This window comes from Oncorhynchus kisutch, linkage group LG21, assembly GCF_002021735.2.
Source record: "Oncorhynchus kisutch isolate 150728-3 linkage group LG21, Okis_V2, whole genome shotgun sequence".
Classification (NCBI taxonomy): domain Eukaryota; kingdom Metazoa; phylum Chordata; class Actinopteri; order Salmoniformes; family Salmonidae; genus Oncorhynchus; species Oncorhynchus kisutch.
The window spans coordinates 17,574,737-17,599,610 of record NC_034194.2 but is presented as its reverse complement, the minus strand read 5'-3'; the positions used below and the strand labels follow the sequence as shown (position 1 = coordinate 17,599,610).

Here is a 24,874-nt window from a genome sequence, read left to right as displayed (position 1 = left end):
ACTGACCTTCATGTCTTAAAGTAATGATGGACAGTCCTTTCTCTTTGCTTATTTGAGCTGTTCTTGCCATAATACGGACGGTCTTTTATCAAATCTGGCTATCTACCTTGTCACAACACAACTGATTGGCTCAGGTGCATTATTAAGGGGGAAAGAAATTCCACAAATTAACTTTTAAGAAGGAACACCTGTTAATTGAAATGTATTTCATTCAACTAGGCAAGTCAGTTATTTACAATAACTGACTCTTATTTACAATGACGGCCTAGGAACAGTGGGTTAACTGCCTCATTGAGAACGGCAGATTTTTACCTTGTCAGCTTAGGGATTCGATCCAGCAACCCTTCGGTTAATATCCCAACGCTCTAACCACTAGGCTGCCTGCCATCCCAATTTATATATATATAACACACTACCGGTCAAAAGTTTTAGAATACTGTCTCGGATTCCCCCGGTACTGCTGCCCTTCCATGCACTACCGGTCAGTTTTACCCTCAAAAGTTTGACAATATATATTTAAGCTAACCCCAACTGTTTTCCTAACCTTAACCTAATTCTCCAAACAAGCTACATTAATTATCCTAACCGGCTGCGTAAGGTCTTTGAACCTGCTATGAAAAGTCAAGTCTGACATTAACTTGACAAAAGCTGGATCCCTTCTAGCCCATGACCTTTAAGAACTTTGGAACTTTCCTCTGGATTCACACATTCAGTAATCCCACAGGGGTGTTCAAAACTATAACACGAAAGAAACATCATGGCACTTGTCTTAAAATACTCACTATGAATTAAATGCTGCATTTAAATCCACAATGATTCAGTAGAAAACATGTGCTTTTTTATGTGGGTCAAAATAATCTGAAATTGCTTTTATGGCAGGAACCCCTTATATTTTCTGATTTGTTAGCGTCTATGTCTATCCAAAATAAATGTGCAGCTGCAAGGCTATCACATGCCACAATAGGACCAGAGAAATTCACCTTGAACCAGACCTAAAACACAGACACAGTAAATACATGTACATACTTTGACCTAAAACAGTGTAAAACACAATTTCAAAACATAATGGAGTTCATTCAAACACCTTATAATTAAATATTTTCTGCAGAAGTTGGGATTCTATGGCACAGTACTTTATGGTACAAATCCTCCATAAATTGAAAGCCCCCCCCAAAAAAGACAGCACACATATCATGATTAAATGTCACAATAATTATTTATTAGTTAAGCATACATAGTATAATATAAATATAAAATATGCAATTTATTTTTAAAATTGGTGAGACATCATTATATCTGTGTTGAGACAACCATACAAACAGTTTAATTCTACCAAAATTGGTTATGCGTCTGTAACAAACTCTCGCTATGGTGCCATTCTAAAATAAGGTACAGAGAGAGGACAATTTACTGTAGCAGCATATGCATCACTCTTTAGAAACTGCAGAAAAGAAAACGTCAAACATACTCATCGGCACTGTACAAACAAGGAACCTGTTCACGGTGAAGTAATCAACAGAATGAGATGGAGTGGGAGATCATTAAATAATGTTCTTTTTTTGTGTTTGTTGTATTTTTCGTTTCCTATGGTTGACATGCTCTCGAGTTGCAAAAGTCAGAAAGTGAAGTACTGGGCGAACCACTCCTGGCGCTGGTGGTCGGGGGATCCTACGGGTGACTCTTCTGTCTCAGGAGGGCTACACAGGGAGGGGGCACACCACAACAGCAGCACAGTTACACAATACAGGACATTATTGACTAAGGAATCCTTATTACACCTTGGAGTTGAGTCATTTGATTTGATTTAAGTCTCTGGGTTTTATGCCTATGTGATGTGTTTGTGAATGTTCCTTAGTGTCGTCGGTATAGTCATTCATCCAGTTCAGAGGATAATGGGATTTTGCTGCGGCAGTATAGATTTGATGATCTGCTCTTAAGTGTGAATGTTTCCAAGAAAACGATAACATTTCCATTGCGCTAATCTGCCTTTAACCCTGTTAAGTGTGCTCATTTCTAAGAGCCCGCGGCTCTACTAACTCTAACTTTTCTGTTTTACATGATCGTCCAGACATGAGATTTTCTGAGATGGAATTACAAGACCATGCGGTTGTTAATCTTTGACTCAGGTCTTTGGGGGACGACACTGTCTTGGTTATACAAATATGTGAACACATCTATTAAAAATCCTATATACTACTTTCATACTACTTGTCTGTAGTTTCTGAAAAGCCAATGCAATTGTAACCAAGGAAAACATCTGAGAGGGAAGATGTATTGAAAGACCATAACCTTGCCTATTGTTGTTTATTCTAAGTCTACCTAAGATATAGCATATTCAACCTAATGCATTTCACTGGGTTTGCTGGCTTGACCATAGCCTTGGCATTGACAAATTCACAATAACCGCCAACAAACATCACTGTATTCGAACATTGCAGCTTTATTCCACATAAAATAACCTTTGCTCTTTGCCTATAGAACTAGATATATCTCTGGCTGTCTGTCTGGCTGCCTGGTGTCTAGGGCCCTCCCTCAGCCTCAATTGTTCAGGGGCCGTAGCCCGTTGATGGGCACCAGATGCCTCCTATCTATGAAGGGATTGACATCCGACTGTCTGGAGAGCCAAAAAGGAGGAGAGAATGAGTGGGAGGAGAAGTCTCATTGAAATGTCAGTACAGAACAAACCGTAATAATGTGAAGCGCTCTCCTCTCAACAACTAGAGTGTACAACGAGTTCAAGATGAAAATATCTCAGTGATTTATCACCCAACTTTATATTGCAGTTGATATTTGACAAACACAAAGGCAAGGAAATTGCAGTCTGGGAATCTGATAAAGAACTGTGTAACTTCAGATATATATTTTAATTTCCTACTATGGTTATTTCCACAGTTGTTATGTGAAATAACATCCTCTGAACTTAAAGTTTTTATTATTATTATCATGACTAGATACAAATGAATAAACACAGCCTGCACTCATTCTGCCCTGCACCAACTGCACTGCCCTAACTGAGCTGAAGTTTTTAAATAAAAGACAGGTGCTTCTTCATCCTGTGCGGGGCCTTGAACTGTTAGTCTCTGAGAACTATCCTAAAATATCTCCTCTGTGATCATTCTCTCCTCAGTCTCAGTAGCCTCCATTGCAGCAAACCCAATTGAATGCTCAATTGGTCTTTTCATCACCAATTTCGGATCCAGAGAACACCTGTGCTGAGACGGACAGGGCTGACCTCAACAACATCAAAAGCTAGAAGCAGAGAAATGGCATAAGCACGCATGCTAGTGTTTTTCATCGGGAAAACTCAAGTATTTATGTACATGTATTGTACTACACATTTGCTGGTGAGATGAATTAAGAAGTTCTATTGATCTAGGTATCTTCTCCGAGAACTGAAGCGTGTGTGTCCTGGTATAGACCTGGTGAATCGAAATAGGGCAGCACTTCAGGAGCACTGCACGCAACGAGATCGGGGCAGCCTTTGAATAATCTGAAAGCAAATATGTAATACATAGCACCATTGTGTCATCATTTGCCCCTGCAGTTTGGTTAATATGAGTGGTATGTGCTTCAGCAGGTATGTGGTATGTGGGGGTGCATCTGTTGCTAAGTGTAAAGAGGGACACCTTGCCAGGGGCTGAGACAGACAGGCCATGTGTGTGATGCAGTGATGGGAGAGTCCCATGACAATGGAGGGCAGCCCCGCGCAAATCCGCCATGCCGACTCATCTGCAACTTATTTACATAGCGGCATGCAGCAAAGGCAACAGAAACGCCCAAAGCTCAGAGGCACAGTGCACACGGGTACAGATAGATAACAAGTGCAGCAATTGTCAGAAACCTAAGCACCGGATGAGTGCAGGCAGCACAAGCTAGTACAACACATGCACAAGAGAGTACCACATTAACATGTGTGCTTAATACACATGAACAGAATTATAGCTGGAAGCACAACAGCGAGCAAAGCAATGCCAAGGCACAAGAGAGAGAGGCGTTCATTGATGAGAGGGAGAGTGTTGTTGTTATTGGAGGCTTCAGTTAGACGTTCACACATCCACACACACACAAGAAAATACCACCACCGATATTTTCCTCATGTAAAATCAAAACAATTTCACATCAAGGTGGACAACAAAGTGCAGTAAGTGCGGCAAAGCCTGGAGGCCGGTGAGGATGAGGGGGTTTAACAGAACAATAACAACATCACCAATGAGTTGTAGGCCTATAACTTCCAGAACAAACTGAACAATTAACACAACGCAGAGACACAAAGAGACAACTTCAGTTAGCATGTTAAGAGTGATGGTGGGGGTGGGGGGTGGGGGAGGGGTAGTGGTACACATGCTCCTTTTTGCATTCCAATGCCATTTTCAAAGCTTATGTATTTACTATACTTTATAATAGTATAGTAAAGTGTTGATACATCTCCAGCAGTGTGTGTAAGTTCAGCTGGAATATATTTTGTTGTGTGTTTGAAAAGAAACCCTCTTGTGAAGTCACTGACTTCGCGGTATAAAGTAAAGATGAATTGACATAGAAGTGTATAGGGGGGGAGAGATTGTGGGAGCTCTGCCTCTCTCCGAAAGCTAATTCTCGGGGGATGCAATCAAAGCCTCGCAAAAACTGCAGGCAAAGACAAAAACCATCATGTCCTTCAAATAGAATAGCAATCAAGAGGGAATCCTGGGATGAACCCTCAGCCTGCTGGCAACAGGCAGCACGCAACTTAATCTATTATTCAAGGTAATTAAAGTTCCAGACTGGAGTGCTTAAATGTTTTTTTGTCATTCCTAATTTAACGCTCTTTTGTTTATCAGAGCGAGGTCTGACAGAGAGGGGGGAAGAACATCAACATTCGCCAGTGAGGGTCACATTGAGAAGTTTCTTTTAAAGACTGAAGCCCAACATAAAGGGATATGACAGCTGACTCTGGAGAGGTTTGTATGAAAGCCGCCTATCTGCAGCTGTATGGGCCGAAGGTCAGGGCAAGCCTCTGTCTGTCTGTGTGTCAGTGTGCTTGACCCCTGGGCCTGCCCATGGTGCGGACGGAGGCGTCAGCGGCGAGGGAGGGGCGGCGCTCACCTCATGAATTTCTTGGGCTCTGTCGGAGGGGTCGGTGGGGGCAGAGGTTTGCTAGTGTTGAGCTCAAGGTGGTGAATGGGGGAGTTGGGGATAGGCTCTAGGCGGTTGGGCTGGGGTTGCCCGCTCCCCATCCCTGTTCCTGTCGCCTCCAGAGCCCTGAGGTTTGGAGAGCTGCTGAATCGGTTTGCTGATTTGTCATTCTTTCTCTGTTGCTACACAGTAGGACAAAAACACAAACAAATGGGAAAAATAGGGAAAGCTAGTCCAATGGAAAAAAATACCTCTGTGTGTATATATATATATATATATATATATATATATATTTATATATTTCTCATTCTCTTAGAGGATTTATGTGGATGGATGCTTTCTGATGGTCAAGCTCGCACCACTCAGCTAGTGAAGCAACAGTCGCTCTCAGCTTTCTGTAAACTAAGATGAGCAAAAAAGGGATGCATCAACGGAAGAGGCTACAGAAAGTTCACACTAACGAAGAATGGCTTGGAAAGCAAAGGAGAACTGGATGTCTGAACAGGGAGATAACACACATACACACTGACTAACACACACACACACACACACACACACACACATAATATCGGAAGTTATAGAACTTGAAATGGAGGTAACAGTTCCATATTGACCATGCAGAGTGATCCATTCAACTGGGAGACAGGGGATTGCTGTGTTTACATTGGAATGGGACACAACTTCTCTCCACTAAAGGATGGAATGGTTCCAATGGAAATCAAGGCTAAATATACGTGGAAAATCTCCCCTTCAATCATTCTCTACAATGACGTACAGGCAACTGGTTTAGGCCTGTAATGATCGGGATGGTTCCCTAATGGTTTCAAATTGTCACCGGTAGCTTTGGGGCTTCACAAAGTGTCAAAGACTGGCTCAGATGAGCCATATGGCTCTAATCAACTGATGGTCAGTGTTAGTCCAGAGGTGTGTTAGCCTTGTGTCTGTCTGTGTGGTGTGCAAGTGGTCAGCTCACCTTGATGAGGGGATTTATTACTCCCACGTTGGGACTGGTGTTGAACACCTTGTTGAAGTTGGTCTCTCTGTTCACCAACTCCAGCTGGTAGAACTTTTTGTCGTCCTGCAAGTCCACAGAGAGATGCCAGTTAGGTCACGGCGCTCTGGGTTCGTGATGGAGCATCTCACTGATGGTTTACGACACACCTCACATACTCGGTCTACAATGGGGCTTAGCAGTACCGGGTGATAGCACTGGCTAAAGTCAGAGGGCTTTCTATCCACTCTCTCTAGTGCCACAGACACTTTGTCACCGATACAGTATGCTGGATAACCTGTCTGAATGCATCGCTGGGACTCGAGGGCTGTAGTAACATAGCTCTCGGAGTCTACTGCTGCTGTATGAGAACTCTTAGGTCATGCAGGGCTACAGCACTCCATAGTCTGGTCTACTATTGTCTGGAGGTAGACAGGCATGCAGGCTCCATGTCTAGGATTGTTGGGTAAAACCACAAAAGGGCATCCTGTAGGCCATCTTGTATTGTGTACATACACTTACCACCAGCTTCTTGACGAGGGACTCCCTCTCAGTCACCATGTCCTTTAGCTCAGCGATCACCTGCAGGTCCTCAGGCCGGCTCTCCCTGTTCCGGAACTTATCCTCCGTGCCCTCCAGCCTGGGGGAGAGGAGGGGGCCATTAGGGCTCAGACGTCTCACAGTTTGTTTGTGTGACGTGATAATAAAAGTGCCTTGGATCAGCTTGGGGATATGAGCATTAATACATGCAGACACTGAGGGAGCATGTTTTGAAAGCTTCTCTTCCCTTACCTACAGTTCAATAGTAAAGCATTAGCTTTTAACTCTCCTAGGTTTAATCTCATAATCAGAAAGCCTATTAGTGCTGGTGTATTACTATGATCAAAAAGTGGCAGTACATGTTTTTCCTGGATTTCCACTTTAACGTGTCAACAAATAACAAGCGCTTTTAATTTTTTTATTTTTAGAAGAGTTCTTAACAGTGTTCAAAGCCATCTGCCTCTCCACAGTTGTTTTGCTGCCTCTAACTTGAGATTGATGACTTTAATATGCCGAGATATTCCTCGTACTGTAAACAAGCATCCATCATGTCCAGTTTGGCTCGTCGCCTTCAGCACTTACAGATGTGGAATGACAAGTGATACCAAACTCGGCATCAAAACGCCGACGCAAGACAGGGACAGGCAAGAGCTTGAATTAGAGGGAGAGCCTATTGGATATCAGGATAATTGCTTCTGTGCGCTGCTATGCATCGGCGATCTGTTCATTTCTTGCTCTACTACACATTACTTCAGTGTCACATTTCACTATAGACTCATCTGCATCCAGTGGTGTAAAGTACTTAAGTAAAAAATACTTTAAAGTACTACTTAAGTAGTTTTTTGGGGTATCTGTACTTTACTTTACTACTTTACTAGTGCAGCTATTCCCTCCGCAAGGCTATCAAACAAGCTAAGCGCCAGTACAGAGACAAAGTAGAATCTCAATTCAACGGCTCAGACACAAGAGGCATGTGGCAGGGTCTACAGTCAATCACGGACTACAGGAAGAAACCCAGCCCAGTCACGGACCAGGATGTCTTGCTCCCAGGCAGACTAAATAACTTTTTTGCCCGCTTTGAGGACAATACAGTGCCACTGACACGGCCTGCAACGAAAACATGCGGTCTCTCCTTCACTGCAGCCGAAGTGAGTAAGACATTTAAACGTGTTAACCCTCGCAAGGCTGCAGGCCCAGACGGCATCCCCAGCCGCGCCCTCAGAGCATGCGCAGACCAGCTGGCCGGTGTGTTTACGGACATATTCAACCAATCCCTATACCAGTCTGCTGTTCCCACATGCTTCAAGAGGGCCACCATTGTTCCTGTTCCCAAGAAAGCTAAGGTAACTGAGCTAAACGACTACCGCCCCGTAGCACTCACATCCGTCATCATGAAGTGCTTTGAGAGACTAGTCAAGGACCATATCACCTCCACCCTACCTGACACCCTTGACCCACTCCAATTTGCTTACCGCCCAAATAGGTCCACAGACGATGCAATCTCAACCACACTGCACACTGCCCTAACCCATCTGGACAAGAGGAATACCTATGTGAGAATGCTGTTCATCGACTACAGCTCGGCATTCAACACCATAGTACCCTCCAAGCTCGTTATCAAGCTCGAGACCCTGGGTCTCGACCCCGCCCTGTGCAACTGGGTACTGGACTTCCTGACGGGCCGCCCCCAGGTGGTGAGGGTAGGCAACAACATCTCCTCCCCGCTGATCCTCAACACTGGGGCCCCACAAGGGTGCGTTCTGAGCCCTCTCCTGTACTCCCTGTTCACCCACGACTGCGTGGCCACGCACGCCTCCAACTCAATCATCAAGTTTGCGGACGACACAACAGTTGTAGGCTTGATTACCAACAACGACGAGACAGCCTACAGGGAGGAGGTGAGGGCCCTCGGAGTGTGGTGTCAGGAAAATAACCTCACACTCAACGTCAACAAAACTAAGGAGATGATTGTGGACTTCAGGAAACAGCAGAGGGAACACCCCCCCCATCCACATCGATGGAACAGTAGTGGAGAGGGTAGCAAGTTTTAAGTTCCTCGGCATACACATCACAGACAAACTGAATTGGTCCACTCACACAGACAGCATCGTGAGGAAGGCGCAGCAGCGCCTCTTCAACCTCAGGAGGCTGAAGAAATTTGGCTTGTCACCAAAAGCACTCACAAACTTCTACAGATGCACAATCGAGAGCATCCTGGCGGGCTGTATCACCGCCTGGTATGGCAACTGCACCGCCCTCAACCGTAAGGCTCTCCAGAGGGTAGTGAGGTCTGCACAACGCATCACCGGGGGCAAACTACCTGCCCTCCAGGACACCTACACCACCCGATGCTACAGGAAGGCCATAAAGATCATCAAGGACATCAACCACCCGAGCCACTGCCTGTTCACCCCGCTGTCATCCAGAAGGCGAGGTCAGTACAGGTGCATCAAAGCTGGGACCGAGAGACTGAAAAACAGCTTCTATCTCAAGGCCATCAGACTGTTAAACAGCCACCACTAACATTGAGTGGCTACTGCCAACACACTGTCAATGACACTGACTCTACTCCAGCCACTTTAATCATGGGAATTGATGGGAAATGATGTAAATATATCACTAGCCACTTTAAACAATGCTACCTTATATAATGTTACTTACCCTACATTATTCATCTCATATGCATACGTAGATACTGTACTCTATATCATCGACTGCATCCTTATGTAATACATGTATCACTAGCCACTTTAACTATGCCACTTGGTTTACATACTCATCTCATATGTATATACTGTACTCGATATCATCTACTGTATCTTGCCTATGCTGCTCTGTACCATCACTCATTCATATATCCTTATGTACATATTCTTTATCCCCTTACACTGTGTATAAGACAGTAGTTTTTTGGGGAATTGTTAGTTAGATTACTTGTTCGTTACTACTGCATTGTCGGAACTAGAAGCACAAGCATTTCGCTACACTCGCATTAACATCTGCTAACCATGTGTATGTGACAAATAAATTTGATTTGATTTGATTTTTATTTATATTTTTGACAATTTTTACTTTTACTTCACTACATTCCTAAAGAAAAGTACTTTTTACTCCATACATTTTCCCTGACACCCAAAAGTACTCGTTACATTTTGAATGGCTAGCAGGACAGGAAAATGGTCCAATTCACGCACTTATCAAGAGAACATCCCTGGTCATCCATACTGCCTCTGATCTGGCGGACTCACTAAACACAAATGCTTCATTTGTAAATTATGTCTGAGTGTTGGAGTGTGCCCCTGGCTCTCCGTAAATAAAAAATGGTGCTGTCTGGTTTGCTTGATATAAGGAATTTGAAATGATTTATACTTTTCCTTTCAATAATAATTTTAGCAATTACATTAATTTACTATTGATACTTTAAGTATATTTAAAACCAAATACTTTTAGAATTTTACTGAAGTAGTATTTCACAGGGTGACTTTCACTTGAGTCATTTTCTATTAAGGTATCTATACTTTTACTCAAGTATGACAATTAGGCACTTTTTCCACCACTGTCTGTATCCCTACACATATTCCAAGCACACCCGTGTGAAATAAACATGCTGCTGCAGTGCAGCCTGGGAAGCTGGTGCTGGCTTGCTTTCTATAAATATATCACACTCCATTCAACTCTCCAGCGACATCACTCAAAACAGATGTGACAACAACCAATCAGACAACAAACTCATGTTGGTTCCCAGGGGCTTAACCAATAGGAGATGTAATGAGATAAAATATTCATAAAGCTTAAATGGTGTAATAATTTAGCGGTGGCCAGGGACTGGCTTTGGGGGAACGAAGCTGCCATGGTGATTAATTGGGGAGGGGACAGGGGTTGTCGTTAAAATAGATTTGTCCTGTGCTTAATTAGCAGGCAGTAAATCGGCCACCTCAAGGGAAGGCCCTGGAAATGTCAACTAGTCAGCAAATTGATAATGACAGGGTCTCCAACCAGCAGGTAATTGTTGGTTTTAGAAAGGTTAGTAACAGAAAAATCTATGTGTGACCTATTTTTACAATATCGTAATGGATTCTGTTTGTCGGTCACATTCATGGAGGAACATGTGCACAAATAATGATGTATGCTTCACTAGCATTTCATTTTGATGTTGTGAAAGGAGTGATTGAGCCATGAGAAGATTTGGTGGGGAACATCACAGATGAACTATTTTAAACAGAGGCTCTCTCTGCAGTAGCTGGCTGTGTGTCTAGATTGTGCTCTCATTCAAGTGAAACCAAATTAGGTCACTCCTGACAGCAAAATCCACAGTCCTAGGGCCCTTACATCTGTTTCTCCTCTGTTCCTCTCTCATATTTCAAAAATAGTTCCTATGGAGACGTACGGATCATTTATGAGTGCCTTCCTAAGCTCCCTATTTCATTTCCATAATCAATACATCTCCATTGATCTATTCACAGCAGTTTGCAGGGGATGTTTCTATGTCTATGCTTGTATTTGCTGGTGTGTACTGTGTGTGTATTGTGGTGTCTTGAAAGCTATGGGGCAGCTGCACACCCAGCTGGAGGTTTATCCCCAGTAGGACACTGCTACATGGACAGTGTGTGTGTGTGTGTGTGTGTGTGTGTGTGTGTGTGTGTGTGTGTGTGTGTGATGGGATATTGAGGACACAGTCACCTCCATACAGCACACGAGGGAAATAAAACAAGTCTGCCAGATCTCTCATAGGGAGCTGCACCTGTACTACTGGGAGGGTAAGGAGAGAGAGAAGGACCTTCCCAATGGGCCATATTCACCTCAGGAGGTCATGTGTAGCCCCCTTCTCTCCCCTCTTGAATCCATCCCTCCCTCCCTCTCATCCTTCCTTCCTCCTTCCATTCATCCCTTTATCTGTCTGGGGCACTCACCTTTTCACCCTCTGTTGCTCGGCCAGGTACTGTGGTCTTTCATCATCTGCCAGGGCTTTATATAATCACACAGTCATGTACACACACACACACACAGTGCTAAAGCAACTACATACTGGATGTACTGTACGTACAGGACTTGCAGAGCAGAAATCTTGTCTTTGAGTAGCTCCTGGGCCTTGTTGAAGTCACACAGCATGTTCTGAGTCTCTCTGTTGTGCATGGCGTTCATCTCAGCCATCTCCCGCTCGTGTTTCTTACACAGGTCCTGTTCATGAGCCCTGATGAGAAGAGACCAGACCATTAAAGCCCATTCAGATCACGTCTTTATACGCCTCTCCAGCTCTGAGGCGCTGAGTCTCTGGTCCAGAGGTGTTACAGTATCCTAACGAGGCACAATTACCACAGACACATTCCTTTTGATCCTGCTGCCGCCAGTCAAATTGCATTCATCACTGACATACTCATCCTTTCCTTTCCTAGAAAGACATACATAATTCATAGCAGAGGGCTCTGGAGGAGAGGTATCACTGTTTTGCCATAAGTGGGAAAAAACACTCCTCTCTATTTACTTATTGATTTATTTTGAAATCGGGACCGATGGACAGGACTTTTCCAGGACATTTCACCAGTTCATTGAAATTCCCTGCATGGTAGCGGTGACTGTCTCCTCTCAGTGGGCTTCATGGCAGGGCTGCTCACTCTGAGGTACTGCAGTCGGAGAGAGAGACCATGAGGAGTACAGAGGAATATGTTTGCCTCTCCCTGAGTAACACCCTGAGGGACACATCATTTCCAATGTATTTATTTATTATGTTATTTTTATCTCAGAAACGAGGATTCGCCCGCGTGTTACATAATTGGAAGTGAAACGTACTCCACGAGGAGCTTGGAATCCTGCTAGCGATGTGTGTCGTTGATGTCACACATGCATGCACGCACAAACAGGCGTGCGCTGATGCACACACATGCGCACTGGAACACTAGCCCTCGGATTCAGAGGGGTTGTGTTAAATGCGGAAGACACATTTCAGTTGAATGTATTCAGTTGTACAACTGACTAGGTTTCCCCCTTTCCCAATGGGACTCCCTAAATCTTTCTCAAACACCCAGAAAAGGCTACTCTCCTCGATGTTATCCTCACAAATAATCCTGATAGGCATCAGTCTGGTGTTTTCTGTAATGACCTTAGTGATCACTGTTTTACAGCCTGTGTTCGTAATGGCTGCTCAGTGAAACGACCTGTCCTGATTTGTCATAGACGCTTGACAAAAAAACTTTAATGAGCAAGCCTTCTTTCATGAACTGGCCTCTGTAAATTGGGATAGAATCAACTTGATCCCCTCTGTCGAAGACACGTGGACCTTCTTTTTTGATACTTTTAGTGGTATTGTTAACAAACACGCCACCATGAAGAAAAATATAATTAAAAACAGGTTCAGTTCCTGGTTCGACCATGATCTTGCAGAGTTACTCCACCTCAAGAAAAGGCTCGGCACACGCATACTCAGGCTCTCGTTCAGGCAAATTAGAAATAAGTGGACTCAGGATATCCGGAAGGCCAAAGTTAGTTATTTTAAGGAAAAGTTCTCTCTCTGAAGTTCGGGAAACGGTTAAAGACCTGGAGAATAAACCCTCCTCTTCACAGCTGCCCATGTCCCTTAAAGTTGATGATGTGGTTGTTACTGATGAGAAGTACATGGCTGAGCTCTTTAATCACCACTTCATTAAGTCAGGACTCCTATTTGACTCAACCATGCATCCTTGCCCGTCCAACATTTCCTCATCTCCCAACCCTTCTAACGTGACTAGTCAGATGTTTTAGACCCTTTCTTCTTTAAGGTTTCTGCCCCTATCATCGCCAAGCCCATCTCTGACCTTTTTAACCTGTCTCTCCTCTCTGGGGAGGTTTCCATGGCTTGGAAGGCAGCCATGGTTCGTCTTTTATTTAAAGGGGGCGATCAAGCTGATCCTAACCGCTATAGGCCTATTTCTATTTTGCCTTGTTTATCAAAAGTGTTGGAAAAACTTGTCAATAATCAACTGACTGGCTTTCTTGAGGTCTATAGTATTCTCTTGGGTATGTAATCTCGTTTCCGCTCAGGTTATGGATGCGTCACTGCAATCCTAAAGGTCCTCAATGATGTGACCATTGCCCTTGATTCTAAGCAACGTTGTGCTGCTATTTTTATTGACTTGGCCAAAGCTTTTGATACAGTAGACCATTCCATTCTTGTGGGTCGGCTAAGGAGTATTGGTGGCTCTGTCTCTAAGGGGCCTTTGGCCTGGTTTGCTAACTACCTCTCTCAAAGTGTGCAGTGTATAAAGTCAGAACATCTGCTGTCTCAGCCACTGCTTGTCACCAAGGGAGTACCCCAAGGCTCGATCCTAGGCCCCACGTTCTTCTCAATTTACATTGACAACATAGCTCAGGCAGTAGGAAGCTCTCTCATCCATTCATATGCAAATTATACAGTCTTACACTCAGCTGGCCCATTCCCTGATTTTGTGTTAAACACTCTACAACAAAGCTTTCTTAGTGTCCAACAAGCTTTCTCTACCCTTAACCTTGTTCTGAACACCTCCAAAGAAAGGTAATGTGGTTTGGTAAGAAGAATGCCCCTCTTCCCACAGGTGTGATTACTACCTCTGAGGGTTTAGAGCTTGAGGTAGTCACCTCATACAAGTACTTGGGAGTATGGCTAGACTGTACACTGTCCTTCTCTCAGCACATATCAAAGCTGCAGGCTAAATGTAAAACTAGACTTGGTTTCCTCTTTCGTAATAGCTCCTCTTTCACCACAGTTGACACACTAACCCTGATTCAGATGACCATCCAACCCATGCTAGATTACGGAGACATAATTTATAGATCGGCAGGTAAGGGTGCTCTCGAGCGGCTAGATGTTCTATACCATTCGGCCATCATATTTGCCACCAATGCTCCTTATAGGACACATCACTGCACTCTATACTCCTCTGTAAACTGGTTATCTCTGTATACCCGTCGCAAGACCCACTGGTTGATGCTTATTTCTAAAACCGTCTTAGGCCTCACTCCCCCCTATCTGATATATCTACTGCAGCCCTCATCCTCCACATACAACACCCGTTCTGCAAGTCACATTCTGTTAAAGGCCACACACATCCCTGGGTCGCTCAACTTTTCAGTTCGCTGCAGCTAGCGACTGGAATGAGCTGCAACAAGCACTCAAACTGGACAGTTTTATCTCAATCTCTTCATTCAAAGACTCAATCATGGCCACTCTTACTGACAGTTGTGACTGCTTGGCGTGATGTATTGTTTTCTCTACCTTCTGGCCCTTTGTGCTGTTGTCTGTGCCCTATAATGTTTGTGCCATGTTTTACGCTGCTACCATGTTGTGTTTCTACCATGTTGTGTTGCTACCATGCTGTGTTGTCTGTGTTGCTGCCTTGCTATGTTGTTGACTTAGGTCTCTCTTTATGTAGTGTTGTCTCTCTTGTGGTGATGTGCATTTTGTCCTATATTTATATTTATATATTTTAAATCCCATCCCCTGTCCCCGCTGGAGGCCTTTGCCTTTTGGTAGGCCGTCATTGTAAATAAGAATTTGTTCTTAACTGACTTGCCTAATTAAATAAAGGTTCAATAAAAAATCTAATGAAATGTGATTAGTTATCTCTAGAAAAGCATCAGCCTCCATTATTTTAATTCATCACCAAACAGGCTTTTAATTCTAATGAGAGTTCTTGCCGTTCATTCCATCCGGGCCTAAGTCACACATTATGAATTAATATAAGAGTGAATTATTAATTATCAGCTGGTGGGAAAAGCATGATGATAGATTATATTTAGGCCTTGCCCCAAATAACAGTTTCATATTTCCTTATCAATTTATTTGGCCATATAACAAAATGTCAAAAGGGACCATGTCATCAAAGGGAATAACAGATGACAAAATATAAACCAGGACATCTAGCAGGGAGAGGCAAATTGGCCCCCTCACTTTCTGCCAGTATCCTTCCACTTTAATCTAACTTGAAAACGTTGCCAGCACTGCCAATGGCCACTGACAGTCACATCTAAACAAGAGGAAGTCGCACAACGGGAACTTCTCGTGTTGTGATTCACCAGTCATCTAAATGATCTAAACAATCCAAAATAACCTTCATCGTGACCATATTAAAACGAGGTAGAGGCATTCACCTGTAAGGATAGCATACGGAGACTCACCTACCGTGCCTTCAGAAAGTATCCACACCTCTTGACTAATTCCACATTTTGTTGTGTTCCAGCCTGATTTTGAAATGGATTAAATTGAGATTTTGTGTCACTGGCCTACACACAATACCCCATAATGTCAAGTGGAATTATGTTTTTAGACATTTTTACAAGTTAATTTAAAATGAAAAGCTGAAATGTCTTCAGTCAATAAGTATACAACCCTTTTGTTATGGCAAGACTAAATAAGTTCAGGAGTAAACATGTGCTCAACAAGTCACATAATAAGTTGCATGGACTCACTCTGTGTGCATTCATAGTGTTTAACGTGATTTTTGAATGACTACCTCATCTCTGTACCCCACACATGTAATTATCTGTAAGGTCCCTCAGTCGAGCAGTGAATTTCAAACACAGATTCAACCATAAAGACCAGAGAGGTTGTCCAATACCTCGCAGAGAAGGGCACCTATTGGTAGATGGGTAAAAAAATGGCAGACATTGAATATCCCTTGGAGCATGGTAAAGTAATTAATTTGGATTAATAACACTTTGGATGGTATATCAATACACCCAGTCACTATAAGGATACGGGCATCCTTCCTAACTCAGTTGCCAGAGAGGAAGGAAACTGCTCGGGGAATGCACCATGAGGCCAATGGTGACTTTAAAACAGTTACAGAGTTTAATGGCTGTTATAGGAGAAAACTGAGGATGGATCAACAACATTGTAATTACTCCCCAATACTAACCTAAATGACAGAGTGAAAAGAAGGAAGCCCGTACAGAATAAAAATATTCCAAAACAACTTGTTCGCAATAAGCCACTAAAGTAAAACTGCTAAAAATGTGGCAAAGAAATGAACTGTATATCCTGAATACAAAAGATTATGTTTGGGGCAAATCCAAAACAACATCACTGAGTACCACTCTTCATATTTTCAAGCATGGTGGTGGCTGCATCATGTTATGGTACGGTTGTCACCGGCAAGGGAGTTTTTTTTAGGATAAAAAGCAACGGAATAGAGCTAAGCACGGGCTACATCCGAGAGGAAAACCTGATTCAGTCTGCTTTCCTCCAGGACAATAACCTAAAACACAAATATACACTGGAGTTTTTTACTAAGACAACATTGAACGTTCCTGAGTGGCCTACTATAGCTACAGTTTTGACTTAAATCAGCTTGAAAATCTATGGCAATACTTTAAAATGGATGTCAATGATCAACAACCAACTTGACAGAACTTGAAGAATTAAACAAATTATAATGTGCAAATATTATACAATCAACGTGTGCAAATCTCTTAGAGACTTACCCAGAAAGATTCACAGCTATAATCGCTGCTGAATGTGATTCTAACATGTATTGACTCAGGGGTGTAAATACTTATGTAAATGAGATATTTCTGTATTTCATTTTCAATAAATATGCCAAAATGTCTAAAAACATGTTTTCACTTTGTCATTATGGGGTATTGTGTGTAGAATTCTGAGGCAATAAATATATTGAATACATTTTGAATTCAAGCTGTAACAGGGGTATGAATACAGGGGTATGAATACAGGGGTATGAGTACGCAACGCGCCGGAACAACATTACTGTAGATGGCCTGTTATTGTGTCAACCCTCCTTTGTGTCACCCCATAATGCTCTGTGGTGGGGTCACAGCCCTCCCCTCCTGCCCTCTCCTCCCACCCACCTGATCTGCTGGTTGGCCTCACTGCGGATCTTCAGCACCTCCTTGCCCTTAAGCTCCAGCTCCTTGGTGAGCGTGTTGATGTTTTCATTCAGTGTGTGGATTTCGTGGTCCAGCTCAGCAATGTGGTTCTTCCTCCTTACCACCTCCTCCTGCAGGTCTGAGATACGGCCCAGCAACTCCCTCTCCTTTGGGGTAATAGGCAGACATACACAGGCAACACACACAAAGATACACAGAAACACACAGAAATCAAGCAACAAAAAAACACGTTTGAGTTAGCATTTGATCTCATTTGTGCATTCTTGCTGTGCTGTTGTGCTGCTTCCTTGTATTCCCAAGGGGTACTGTGATGTTGAATACCATCTTTACAGTGCCATGATGCTACAGCTTAAGTGGGCACACTCACATACCATGGTCACTAGTGATTAGGCCTGGGAATTGCCAGGGACCTTACGATACAATATTATCATGATAGTTAGATGCCGATACAATCTGTATTGTGATTGTCACAATTCTATATGTATTGCGATTTGATACTGTGATTTCATTGCAATTCGATGTTCCAAACATATTGCTCACCATATGTCTGCTGCAGAGAGACATGAGAGAGCCATGAGAAAAAACGTTTTATCAGTCATGGAAATTAGAGTCCTGAAAACAAATTGGCTCCCTATTTAAAAATAAGATGGAGAACAAGCTATGAAGGAAAAATACTGGAGTTTTAGCGCAAATATACAGGCAGCAAGAGCAAAAATTATATTGCGAGATTGTCAAAATGATACGTCAAGGAAACTGTACTGTTCAGATGGGTTAAATGGAGAAGTAGCCTGAAATCTTGACACTGACTGTAGGTCTATAACCTCTCATATAGCCTAATCTAATATTAACTCCTGCAGAATTAAGCATTTCTTGCAGTAAAATTAGACACCAAATGTACATTTTGACTCGAGAACAGGAGTGGAGAAATATTATTTATTTAATTCAGCATCTTGAGAAAATGAATGCGCAGTTAGCAACCGTCTGTAATGGTGCTATTTTATCAGCATAAAATCTTTATTTCAAACATCATAAAATATGCATCAAAGCTCAACTGAAATCTTCTCAAAATCATGTTGTGTCGTTTTTAACAGCTTTAAATTTTCTTAAAAACGGTCAAACTGATACAATTTTGCAAGTAAAATCTTTCCCATTGTAAGGGGTGCGTAACTGGTGGCAGGGAAGTCAAACGCAGGAGAGCAGAACTAGGTAATAGCAGGAGCAGTTTAATTCCAAAACCAACGGTATCAAGAAAACAACTTGGGTACAAAACCAGACGTGTACCAGTCAACATGTGCACATGCACTTACAAACAAACAATACCACACAAAGACATGGGGGGAACAGAGGATTAAATACACAACACGTAATGAGGGAATGAAAACCAGGTGTGTGGGAAAACAAGACAAAAAAAATGGAAAATGAAAAATGGATCGGCGATGGCTAGAAGACCGGTGAAGTCGACCGCCGAACACCGCCCGAACAAGGAGAGGAACAGACTTCGGTAGAAGTCGTGACAGTACCCCCCCCCCCCTTGACGCGAGGCCCCAGCAGCGCGCCGACACTGGACTCGGAGACGACCCGGAGGGCGAGGCGCAGGGCGATCCGGACGGAGACGGTGGAACTCCCGCAGCATTGAAGGGTCCAACACGTCCTCCAACCGAAACCCAAAATCTCTCCTCCGGACCATACCCCTCCCAGTCCACGAGGTACTGAAGGCCCCTCGCCTCGAATCCAGTATGGAACGAACGGAGTACGCCAGGCCCCCCTCGATTTTTCAAAGGCCCTGTCCGCCTCAGCCGACCACTGCAAACGTACCGGTCCCCCCTTCAGCAGTGAGGTAATGGGAGCCGCTACCTGACCAAAACCCCGGATAAACCTCCGGTAGTAATTGGCAAACCCTAGAAACCGCTGCACCTCCTTTACCGTGGTGGGAGTCGGCCAATTACGCACGGGCTGAGATGTGGTCACTCTCCATCTCCACCCCTGAGGTGGAAATGCGGTACCCTAGGAAGGAGACGGACTGTTGGAAGAACAGCCATTTCTCAGCCTTGGCGTACAGGTCATGCTCCAACAGTCGACCAAGCACCTTGCGCACCAGGGACACATGGTTGGCACGTGTAGCGGAGTATATCAGAATGTCATCAATATACACCACTACACCCTGCCCGTGCAGGTCCCTGAAAATCTCATCTACAAAGGCTTGGAAGATTGATGGAGCATTCATCAACCCGTACGGCATGACGAGGTACTCATAATGCCCTGAGGTGGTACTGAACGCCTTCTTCCACTCGTCTCCCTCCCGGACATGCACCAAGTTGTAAGCGCTCCTGAGATCAAGTTTGGTGAAGAAGCGCGCCCCGTGCATTGACACAATCACTGTGGCGATAAGAGGTAGCGGGTAACTGTACCTCACAGTTATCTGATTAAGGCCTCGATAGTCAATACACGGGCGCAGACCTCCCTCCTCCTTCACAAAAAATTAACTCAAGGAGGCGGGGGAAGTGTAGGACCGAATGTACCCCTGACGCAGGGATTATATGGACATATGGGACATATGTTTCCATAGCCACCATCTCCACCTGTGACAGAGGATACACGTGACTCCTGGGAAGTGCGGCGTCTACCAGGAGATTTATCGCACAATCCCCCCGTCGATGGGGTGGTAATTGAGTCGTCTAGTTTTTGGAGAAGGTGAGAGCCAAATCGGCATATTCGGGGGGAATGCGCACAGTGGAGACCTGGTCTGGACTTTCCACTGTAGTAGCACCTACGGAAACCCCTAAACCATCCCTGAGCACTCTTGCGACCACCCCGTGAGAGCCCTCCGTTGCCATGAAACAGTGAGGTCATGACAAGCTAACCAGGGTAGGCCCAGCACCACGGGAAACGCAGGAGAGTCAATGAGAAAGAGACTGATTCTCTCCGTGTGACCCATAGTTATTGTGTGTTTTCCTTGTTTTAGTGTTGGTCAGGACGTGAGCTGGGTGTGCATTCTATGTTGTGTGTCTGGTTTGTCTATTTCTATGTTTGGCCTGATATGGTTCTCAATCAGAGGCAGGTGTTAGTCATTGTCTCTGATTGGGAACCATATTTAGGTAGCCTGTTTTGTGTTGGGTTTTGTGGGTGGTTGTTTCCTGTCTTTGTGTTTTATGCACCAGTTAGGACTGTTTCGGTTTTCACGTTTATTGTTTTGTATCCTGTTCATGTTTGAGTTACCTTATTAAATTAACATGAACTCTAACCACGCTGCGTTTTGGTCCGCCTCTCCTTCCCAGGAAGAAAGCCGTTACACCGCGTCACCATGCTCAGATGAGCGGTGGCCTCCCTAATCAACCCTGACCCTAATGGTCGACTATCTAAGGCGTGAACTGGGAAGGGCATATCTACAGGAACGATGGGGATCCCTAAACTATGGGCAAATGATCTGTCAATAAAATTCCCAGCCGCGCCTGAATCTGCGAGCACCTTATGCTGGGAAGGCGGGGAAAACTCAGGAAAAGTAATGAACAAAAACATATGTACAACAGAGGGCTCTGGGTGAGAATGGTGCCTTCTCACCTGGGGTGACGCCAGAGTGCCCTGCCTGCTCCCTCGTCCCCCAGAGGAACCAACCCGGCACCGACCGGCAGTGTGAACTCTGCGGCCACAGATGGTGCACGAGACGGAACCTCCTCCGGTCTCCCTGAGCGCAGCACCTCCCAACTCCATGGGCATTGGAGCGGTGGTGCTGGGAGATGGAACCAACAGACCCCGATCTGGACGTCCGCGTGTAGCCAGCAAACCGAATGGACAGGTCCATCAGCTGGTCGAAGGTGAGGGTGGTGTCCCTGCAGGCCAACTCTCGATGGACGTCCTCGCGCAAATTGCAGCAATAGTGGTCGATCAGGGCCCTGTCCTTCCATCCCGCTCTGGAGGCCAGGGTTCGAAATTCCAAAGCGAACTCCTGTGCGCTCCTCGCCCCCTGCCACAGGTGGAAAAGATGAAGACTGCCCAGAAACGATGGGTGAACTCCTCAAAGTGGTCCAGCACCCCATCTCCTTCCACCCACACGGTGTTGGCCCACTCCAGGCCTTTCCCCGAGAGGCGGACACCCTATCACAGCCCGAAGGAGCAGGGTGGACGTTTGCCAGGTATAACTCCAAACTGGAAACCCTGGCAGCAGGCAGCCGTCCCATCGTACTCCCCGGGGAGGGTGAGGCAAATTCCACTGGAACCGGGTGCAGGGGGAGTGAGTAGTGGAGGCCCCGGTTGTGCTGGTGGAGGTGCTGGAGGAACTCTCCCAGCGATCCATAGTAGAGGTTGACCGATTACGATTTTTCAATGCCTATACCGATACCGATTATTGGAGGACAAAAAAGACGATACCGATTAATCGGACGATTTTTTGTATTTGTAATAATGACAATTACAACAATACTGAATGAACACTTATTTTAACTTAATATAATACATCAATAAATCAATTTAGCCTCAAATAAATAATGAAACATGTTCAATTTGGTTTAAATAATGCAAAAACAACGTTTTGGAGAAGAAAGTAAAAGTGCAATATATATATGTAAGAAAGCTAACGTTTAAGTTCCTTGCTCAGAACATGAGAACATATGAAAGCTGGAGCTTCCTTTTAACATGAGTCTTCAACATTCCCAGGTAAGAAGTTTTAGGTTGTAGTTATTATAGGAATTATAGGACTATTTCTCGCTATACCATTTGTATTTCATACACCTTTGACTATTGGATGTTCTTATAGGCACTTTAGTATTGCCAGTGTAACAGTATAGCTTCCATACCTCTCCTCTCTCCTACCTGGGCTCGAACCAGGAACACAATGACAACAGCCACCCTTGAAGCAGCGTTACCCACGCATAGCAAGGGGAACAACTACTCCAAGTCTCAGAGCGAGTGACGTTTGAAACACTATTAGCGCGCACCCCGCTAACTAGCTAGCCATTTCACATCGGTTACACCAGCCTAATCTCTGGAGTTGATAGGCTTGAAGTCATAAACAGCAGAGCTGCTGGCAAAACGCACGAAAGTGCTGTTTGAATGAATGCTTATGAGCCTGCTGATGCCTACCATCGCTCAGCCAGACTGCTCTATCAAATCATAGACTTAATAATAACATAATAACACACAGAAATGCGAGCCTTGGGTCATTAATATGGTTGAATCCGGAAACTATCATCTCGAAAACAAGACGTTTATTCTTTCAGTGAAATACGGAACCGTTCCGTATTTTATCTATCGGGTGGCATCCATCAGTCTAAATATTCCTGTTACATTGTACAACCTTCAATGTTATGTCATAATTACGTAAAATTCTGGCAAATTAGTTTGCAATGAGCCAGGCGGCCCTAACTGTTGCATATACCATTCCTAGGACGTCATTGAAAATAAGAATGTGTTCTTAACTGACTTGCCTAGTTAAAGATTAAATAAAGGTGTAAATAAATAAATAGATAAATAGGCAAAATAGGCGTCCAAAATGACTGATTTCCGATTGTTATGAAAACGTGAAATCGGCCCTAATTAATCGGCCATTCCGATTAATCGGTCGACCTCTAGTCCATAGCTTGGACGACGCGGTCCATGGCGGCGCCGAGATGGTGGAGCATCGCTGTGTGTTCCTGGACGCGCTCCTCAATCTCCATACCAGGGGTACCTGCTCCTGCTGACTCCATATTCTGGTGTGGTATTCTGTAAGGGGTGCGTAACTGGTGGCAGGGAAGTCAGACGCAGGAGAGCAAAACTAGGTAATAGCCGGAGAAGTTTAATTCTAAAACCGACGGCATCAAGAAAATAACAACTTGGGTACAAAACCCAATGCGCACCAGTCAACATGTGCACAAGCACTTACAAACAAACAATACCACACAAAGACATGGGGGGAACAGAGGATTAAATACACAAACACGTAATGAGGGAATGAAAACCAGGTGTGTGGGAAAACAAGGCAAAACAAATGGAAATGGCCCTCTTCTAGGGCAACAAGTAATGAGAGAAGAGAAGCTGCATTTATATATTTATAGACAAGTTGATTAACAAATAGGCTATAAACAGAAACAGGCCTATATCTAAAAAGGCCTGTAAAAAAATAGTTCTGCAATCTCTGACTGTACAGCTCATTTTCTATATTTGCGGGTTAGGTTGGATGCGGGCCTCAGATTTTCACTTTATCACATAGTCAGGGGTTGCTAATGGGTTAATAGCAACAGTGGTGGAAAGAGTACCCAGTTGTCATACTTGAGTAAAAGTAAAGATACCTTAATAGAAAATGACTCAAGTAAAAGTGAAAGTCACCCTGTAAAATACTACTTGAGTAAAAGTCTAAAAGTATTTGGTTTTAAAAATATACTTAACTATCAAAAGAAAATGTAATTGTTCAAATATACTTATGTATTGAAAGTAAAAGTTAAAATAATTTCAAATTCCCTATATTAAGCAAACCAGATAGCACCATTTAAAATATATATATATATATTTTTACAGAGAGCTAGGGGACCACTCCAACACAGACATAATTTACAAATTAAGCATTTGTGTTCAGTGAGTCCGCCAGATCAGAGGCAGTAGGGATGACCAGGGATGTCCTCTTGATAAGTGTGAATTATACTATTTTCCTGTCCCGCTAGCCATTCAAAATGTAACAAGTAATTTTGGGTGTCAGGGAAAATGCATGGAGTTAAAAGTACATTGTTTTCTTTAAGAATGTAGTGAAGTACAAGTAAAAGTTGTCAAAAATATAAATAGTAAAGTAAAGTACAGATACCCCCCAAAAACGACTTAATTAGTACTTTGAAGTATTTTTACTTAAGTACTTTACACTACTGAATAGTAATTGCGGGCGGATGCGGGTGAACAAACAGCTGACCCGCGCATTACTAATGGCCACCACTCAACCTCGCTCTCTCTCAGCACTAAATGTTACTTCCCTGGACACGTGTGCTGTGAGGTTGTTAGTACTGATGCTGCTGATATGTCTGAGCTTTCTGCACAATTCTCTAAATATATATCTTATATTAATAAATAAAAAAGTGACTGTTCTGCTTGTATTTGTTTATACTTGTCCGAGCTACAACAACGTGCTAGATGACTGTTATTTCGCCTGGAAAAGGTCGCATCCCAGGAAAAAGGTCAAGGTCAAGGTGCAAGGTCTCCTGACTATTCGCTCAAAACCTGGCTGTTGCTGTCTGGTCCATTGTACTGCAAACCTACTGGTAAAGCCTTCACTAGAATATTTAGTGTATTTAGCCAAATGTTCAGTATGTAATAGGGACAACGATACCATTAAAATCTAGATGGACTATTATCACTCTCTTTCTCAAAGTTACTGTAACAGTTAACTCTACAGTTTGATATATCAAATGCCAACATCCC

General features: G+C 43.8%; 1 protein-coding gene across 4 annotated transcripts in view; it reads right to left on the bottom strand.

The window, feature by feature from the left end:
- Window positions 1–1,191: 1,191 nt before the first annotated feature.
- The window catches only part of LOC109866138 (protein FAM184A), a 153,000-nt gene continuing 129,317 nt past the window's right edge, over window positions 1,192–24,874 (bottom strand). The window contains exons 14-19 of one of the 4 annotated variants that reach the window (XM_020454686.2): window positions 17,459–17,643; window positions 11,688–11,834; window positions 6,626–6,743; window positions 6,086–6,190; window positions 5,083–5,294; window positions 1,192–1,697 (exon numbers count right to left, since the gene is read on the bottom strand). In XM_020454686.2, the coding sequence (XP_020310275.1) occupies window positions 1,616–1,697; window positions 5,083–5,294; window positions 6,086–6,190; window positions 6,626–6,743; window positions 11,688–11,834; window positions 17,459–17,643 (849 nt within the window). In that variant the 3' untranslated portion in view covers window positions 1,192–1,615. Of the gene's footprint in view, window positions 1,698–5,082; window positions 5,295–6,085; window positions 6,191–6,619; window positions 6,744–11,687; window positions 11,835–17,458; window positions 17,644–24,874 lie in introns of all 4 variants that reach the window. The other 3 variants (XM_020454685.2, XM_031800844.1, XM_020454688.2) reach the window with 3 other exon arrangements.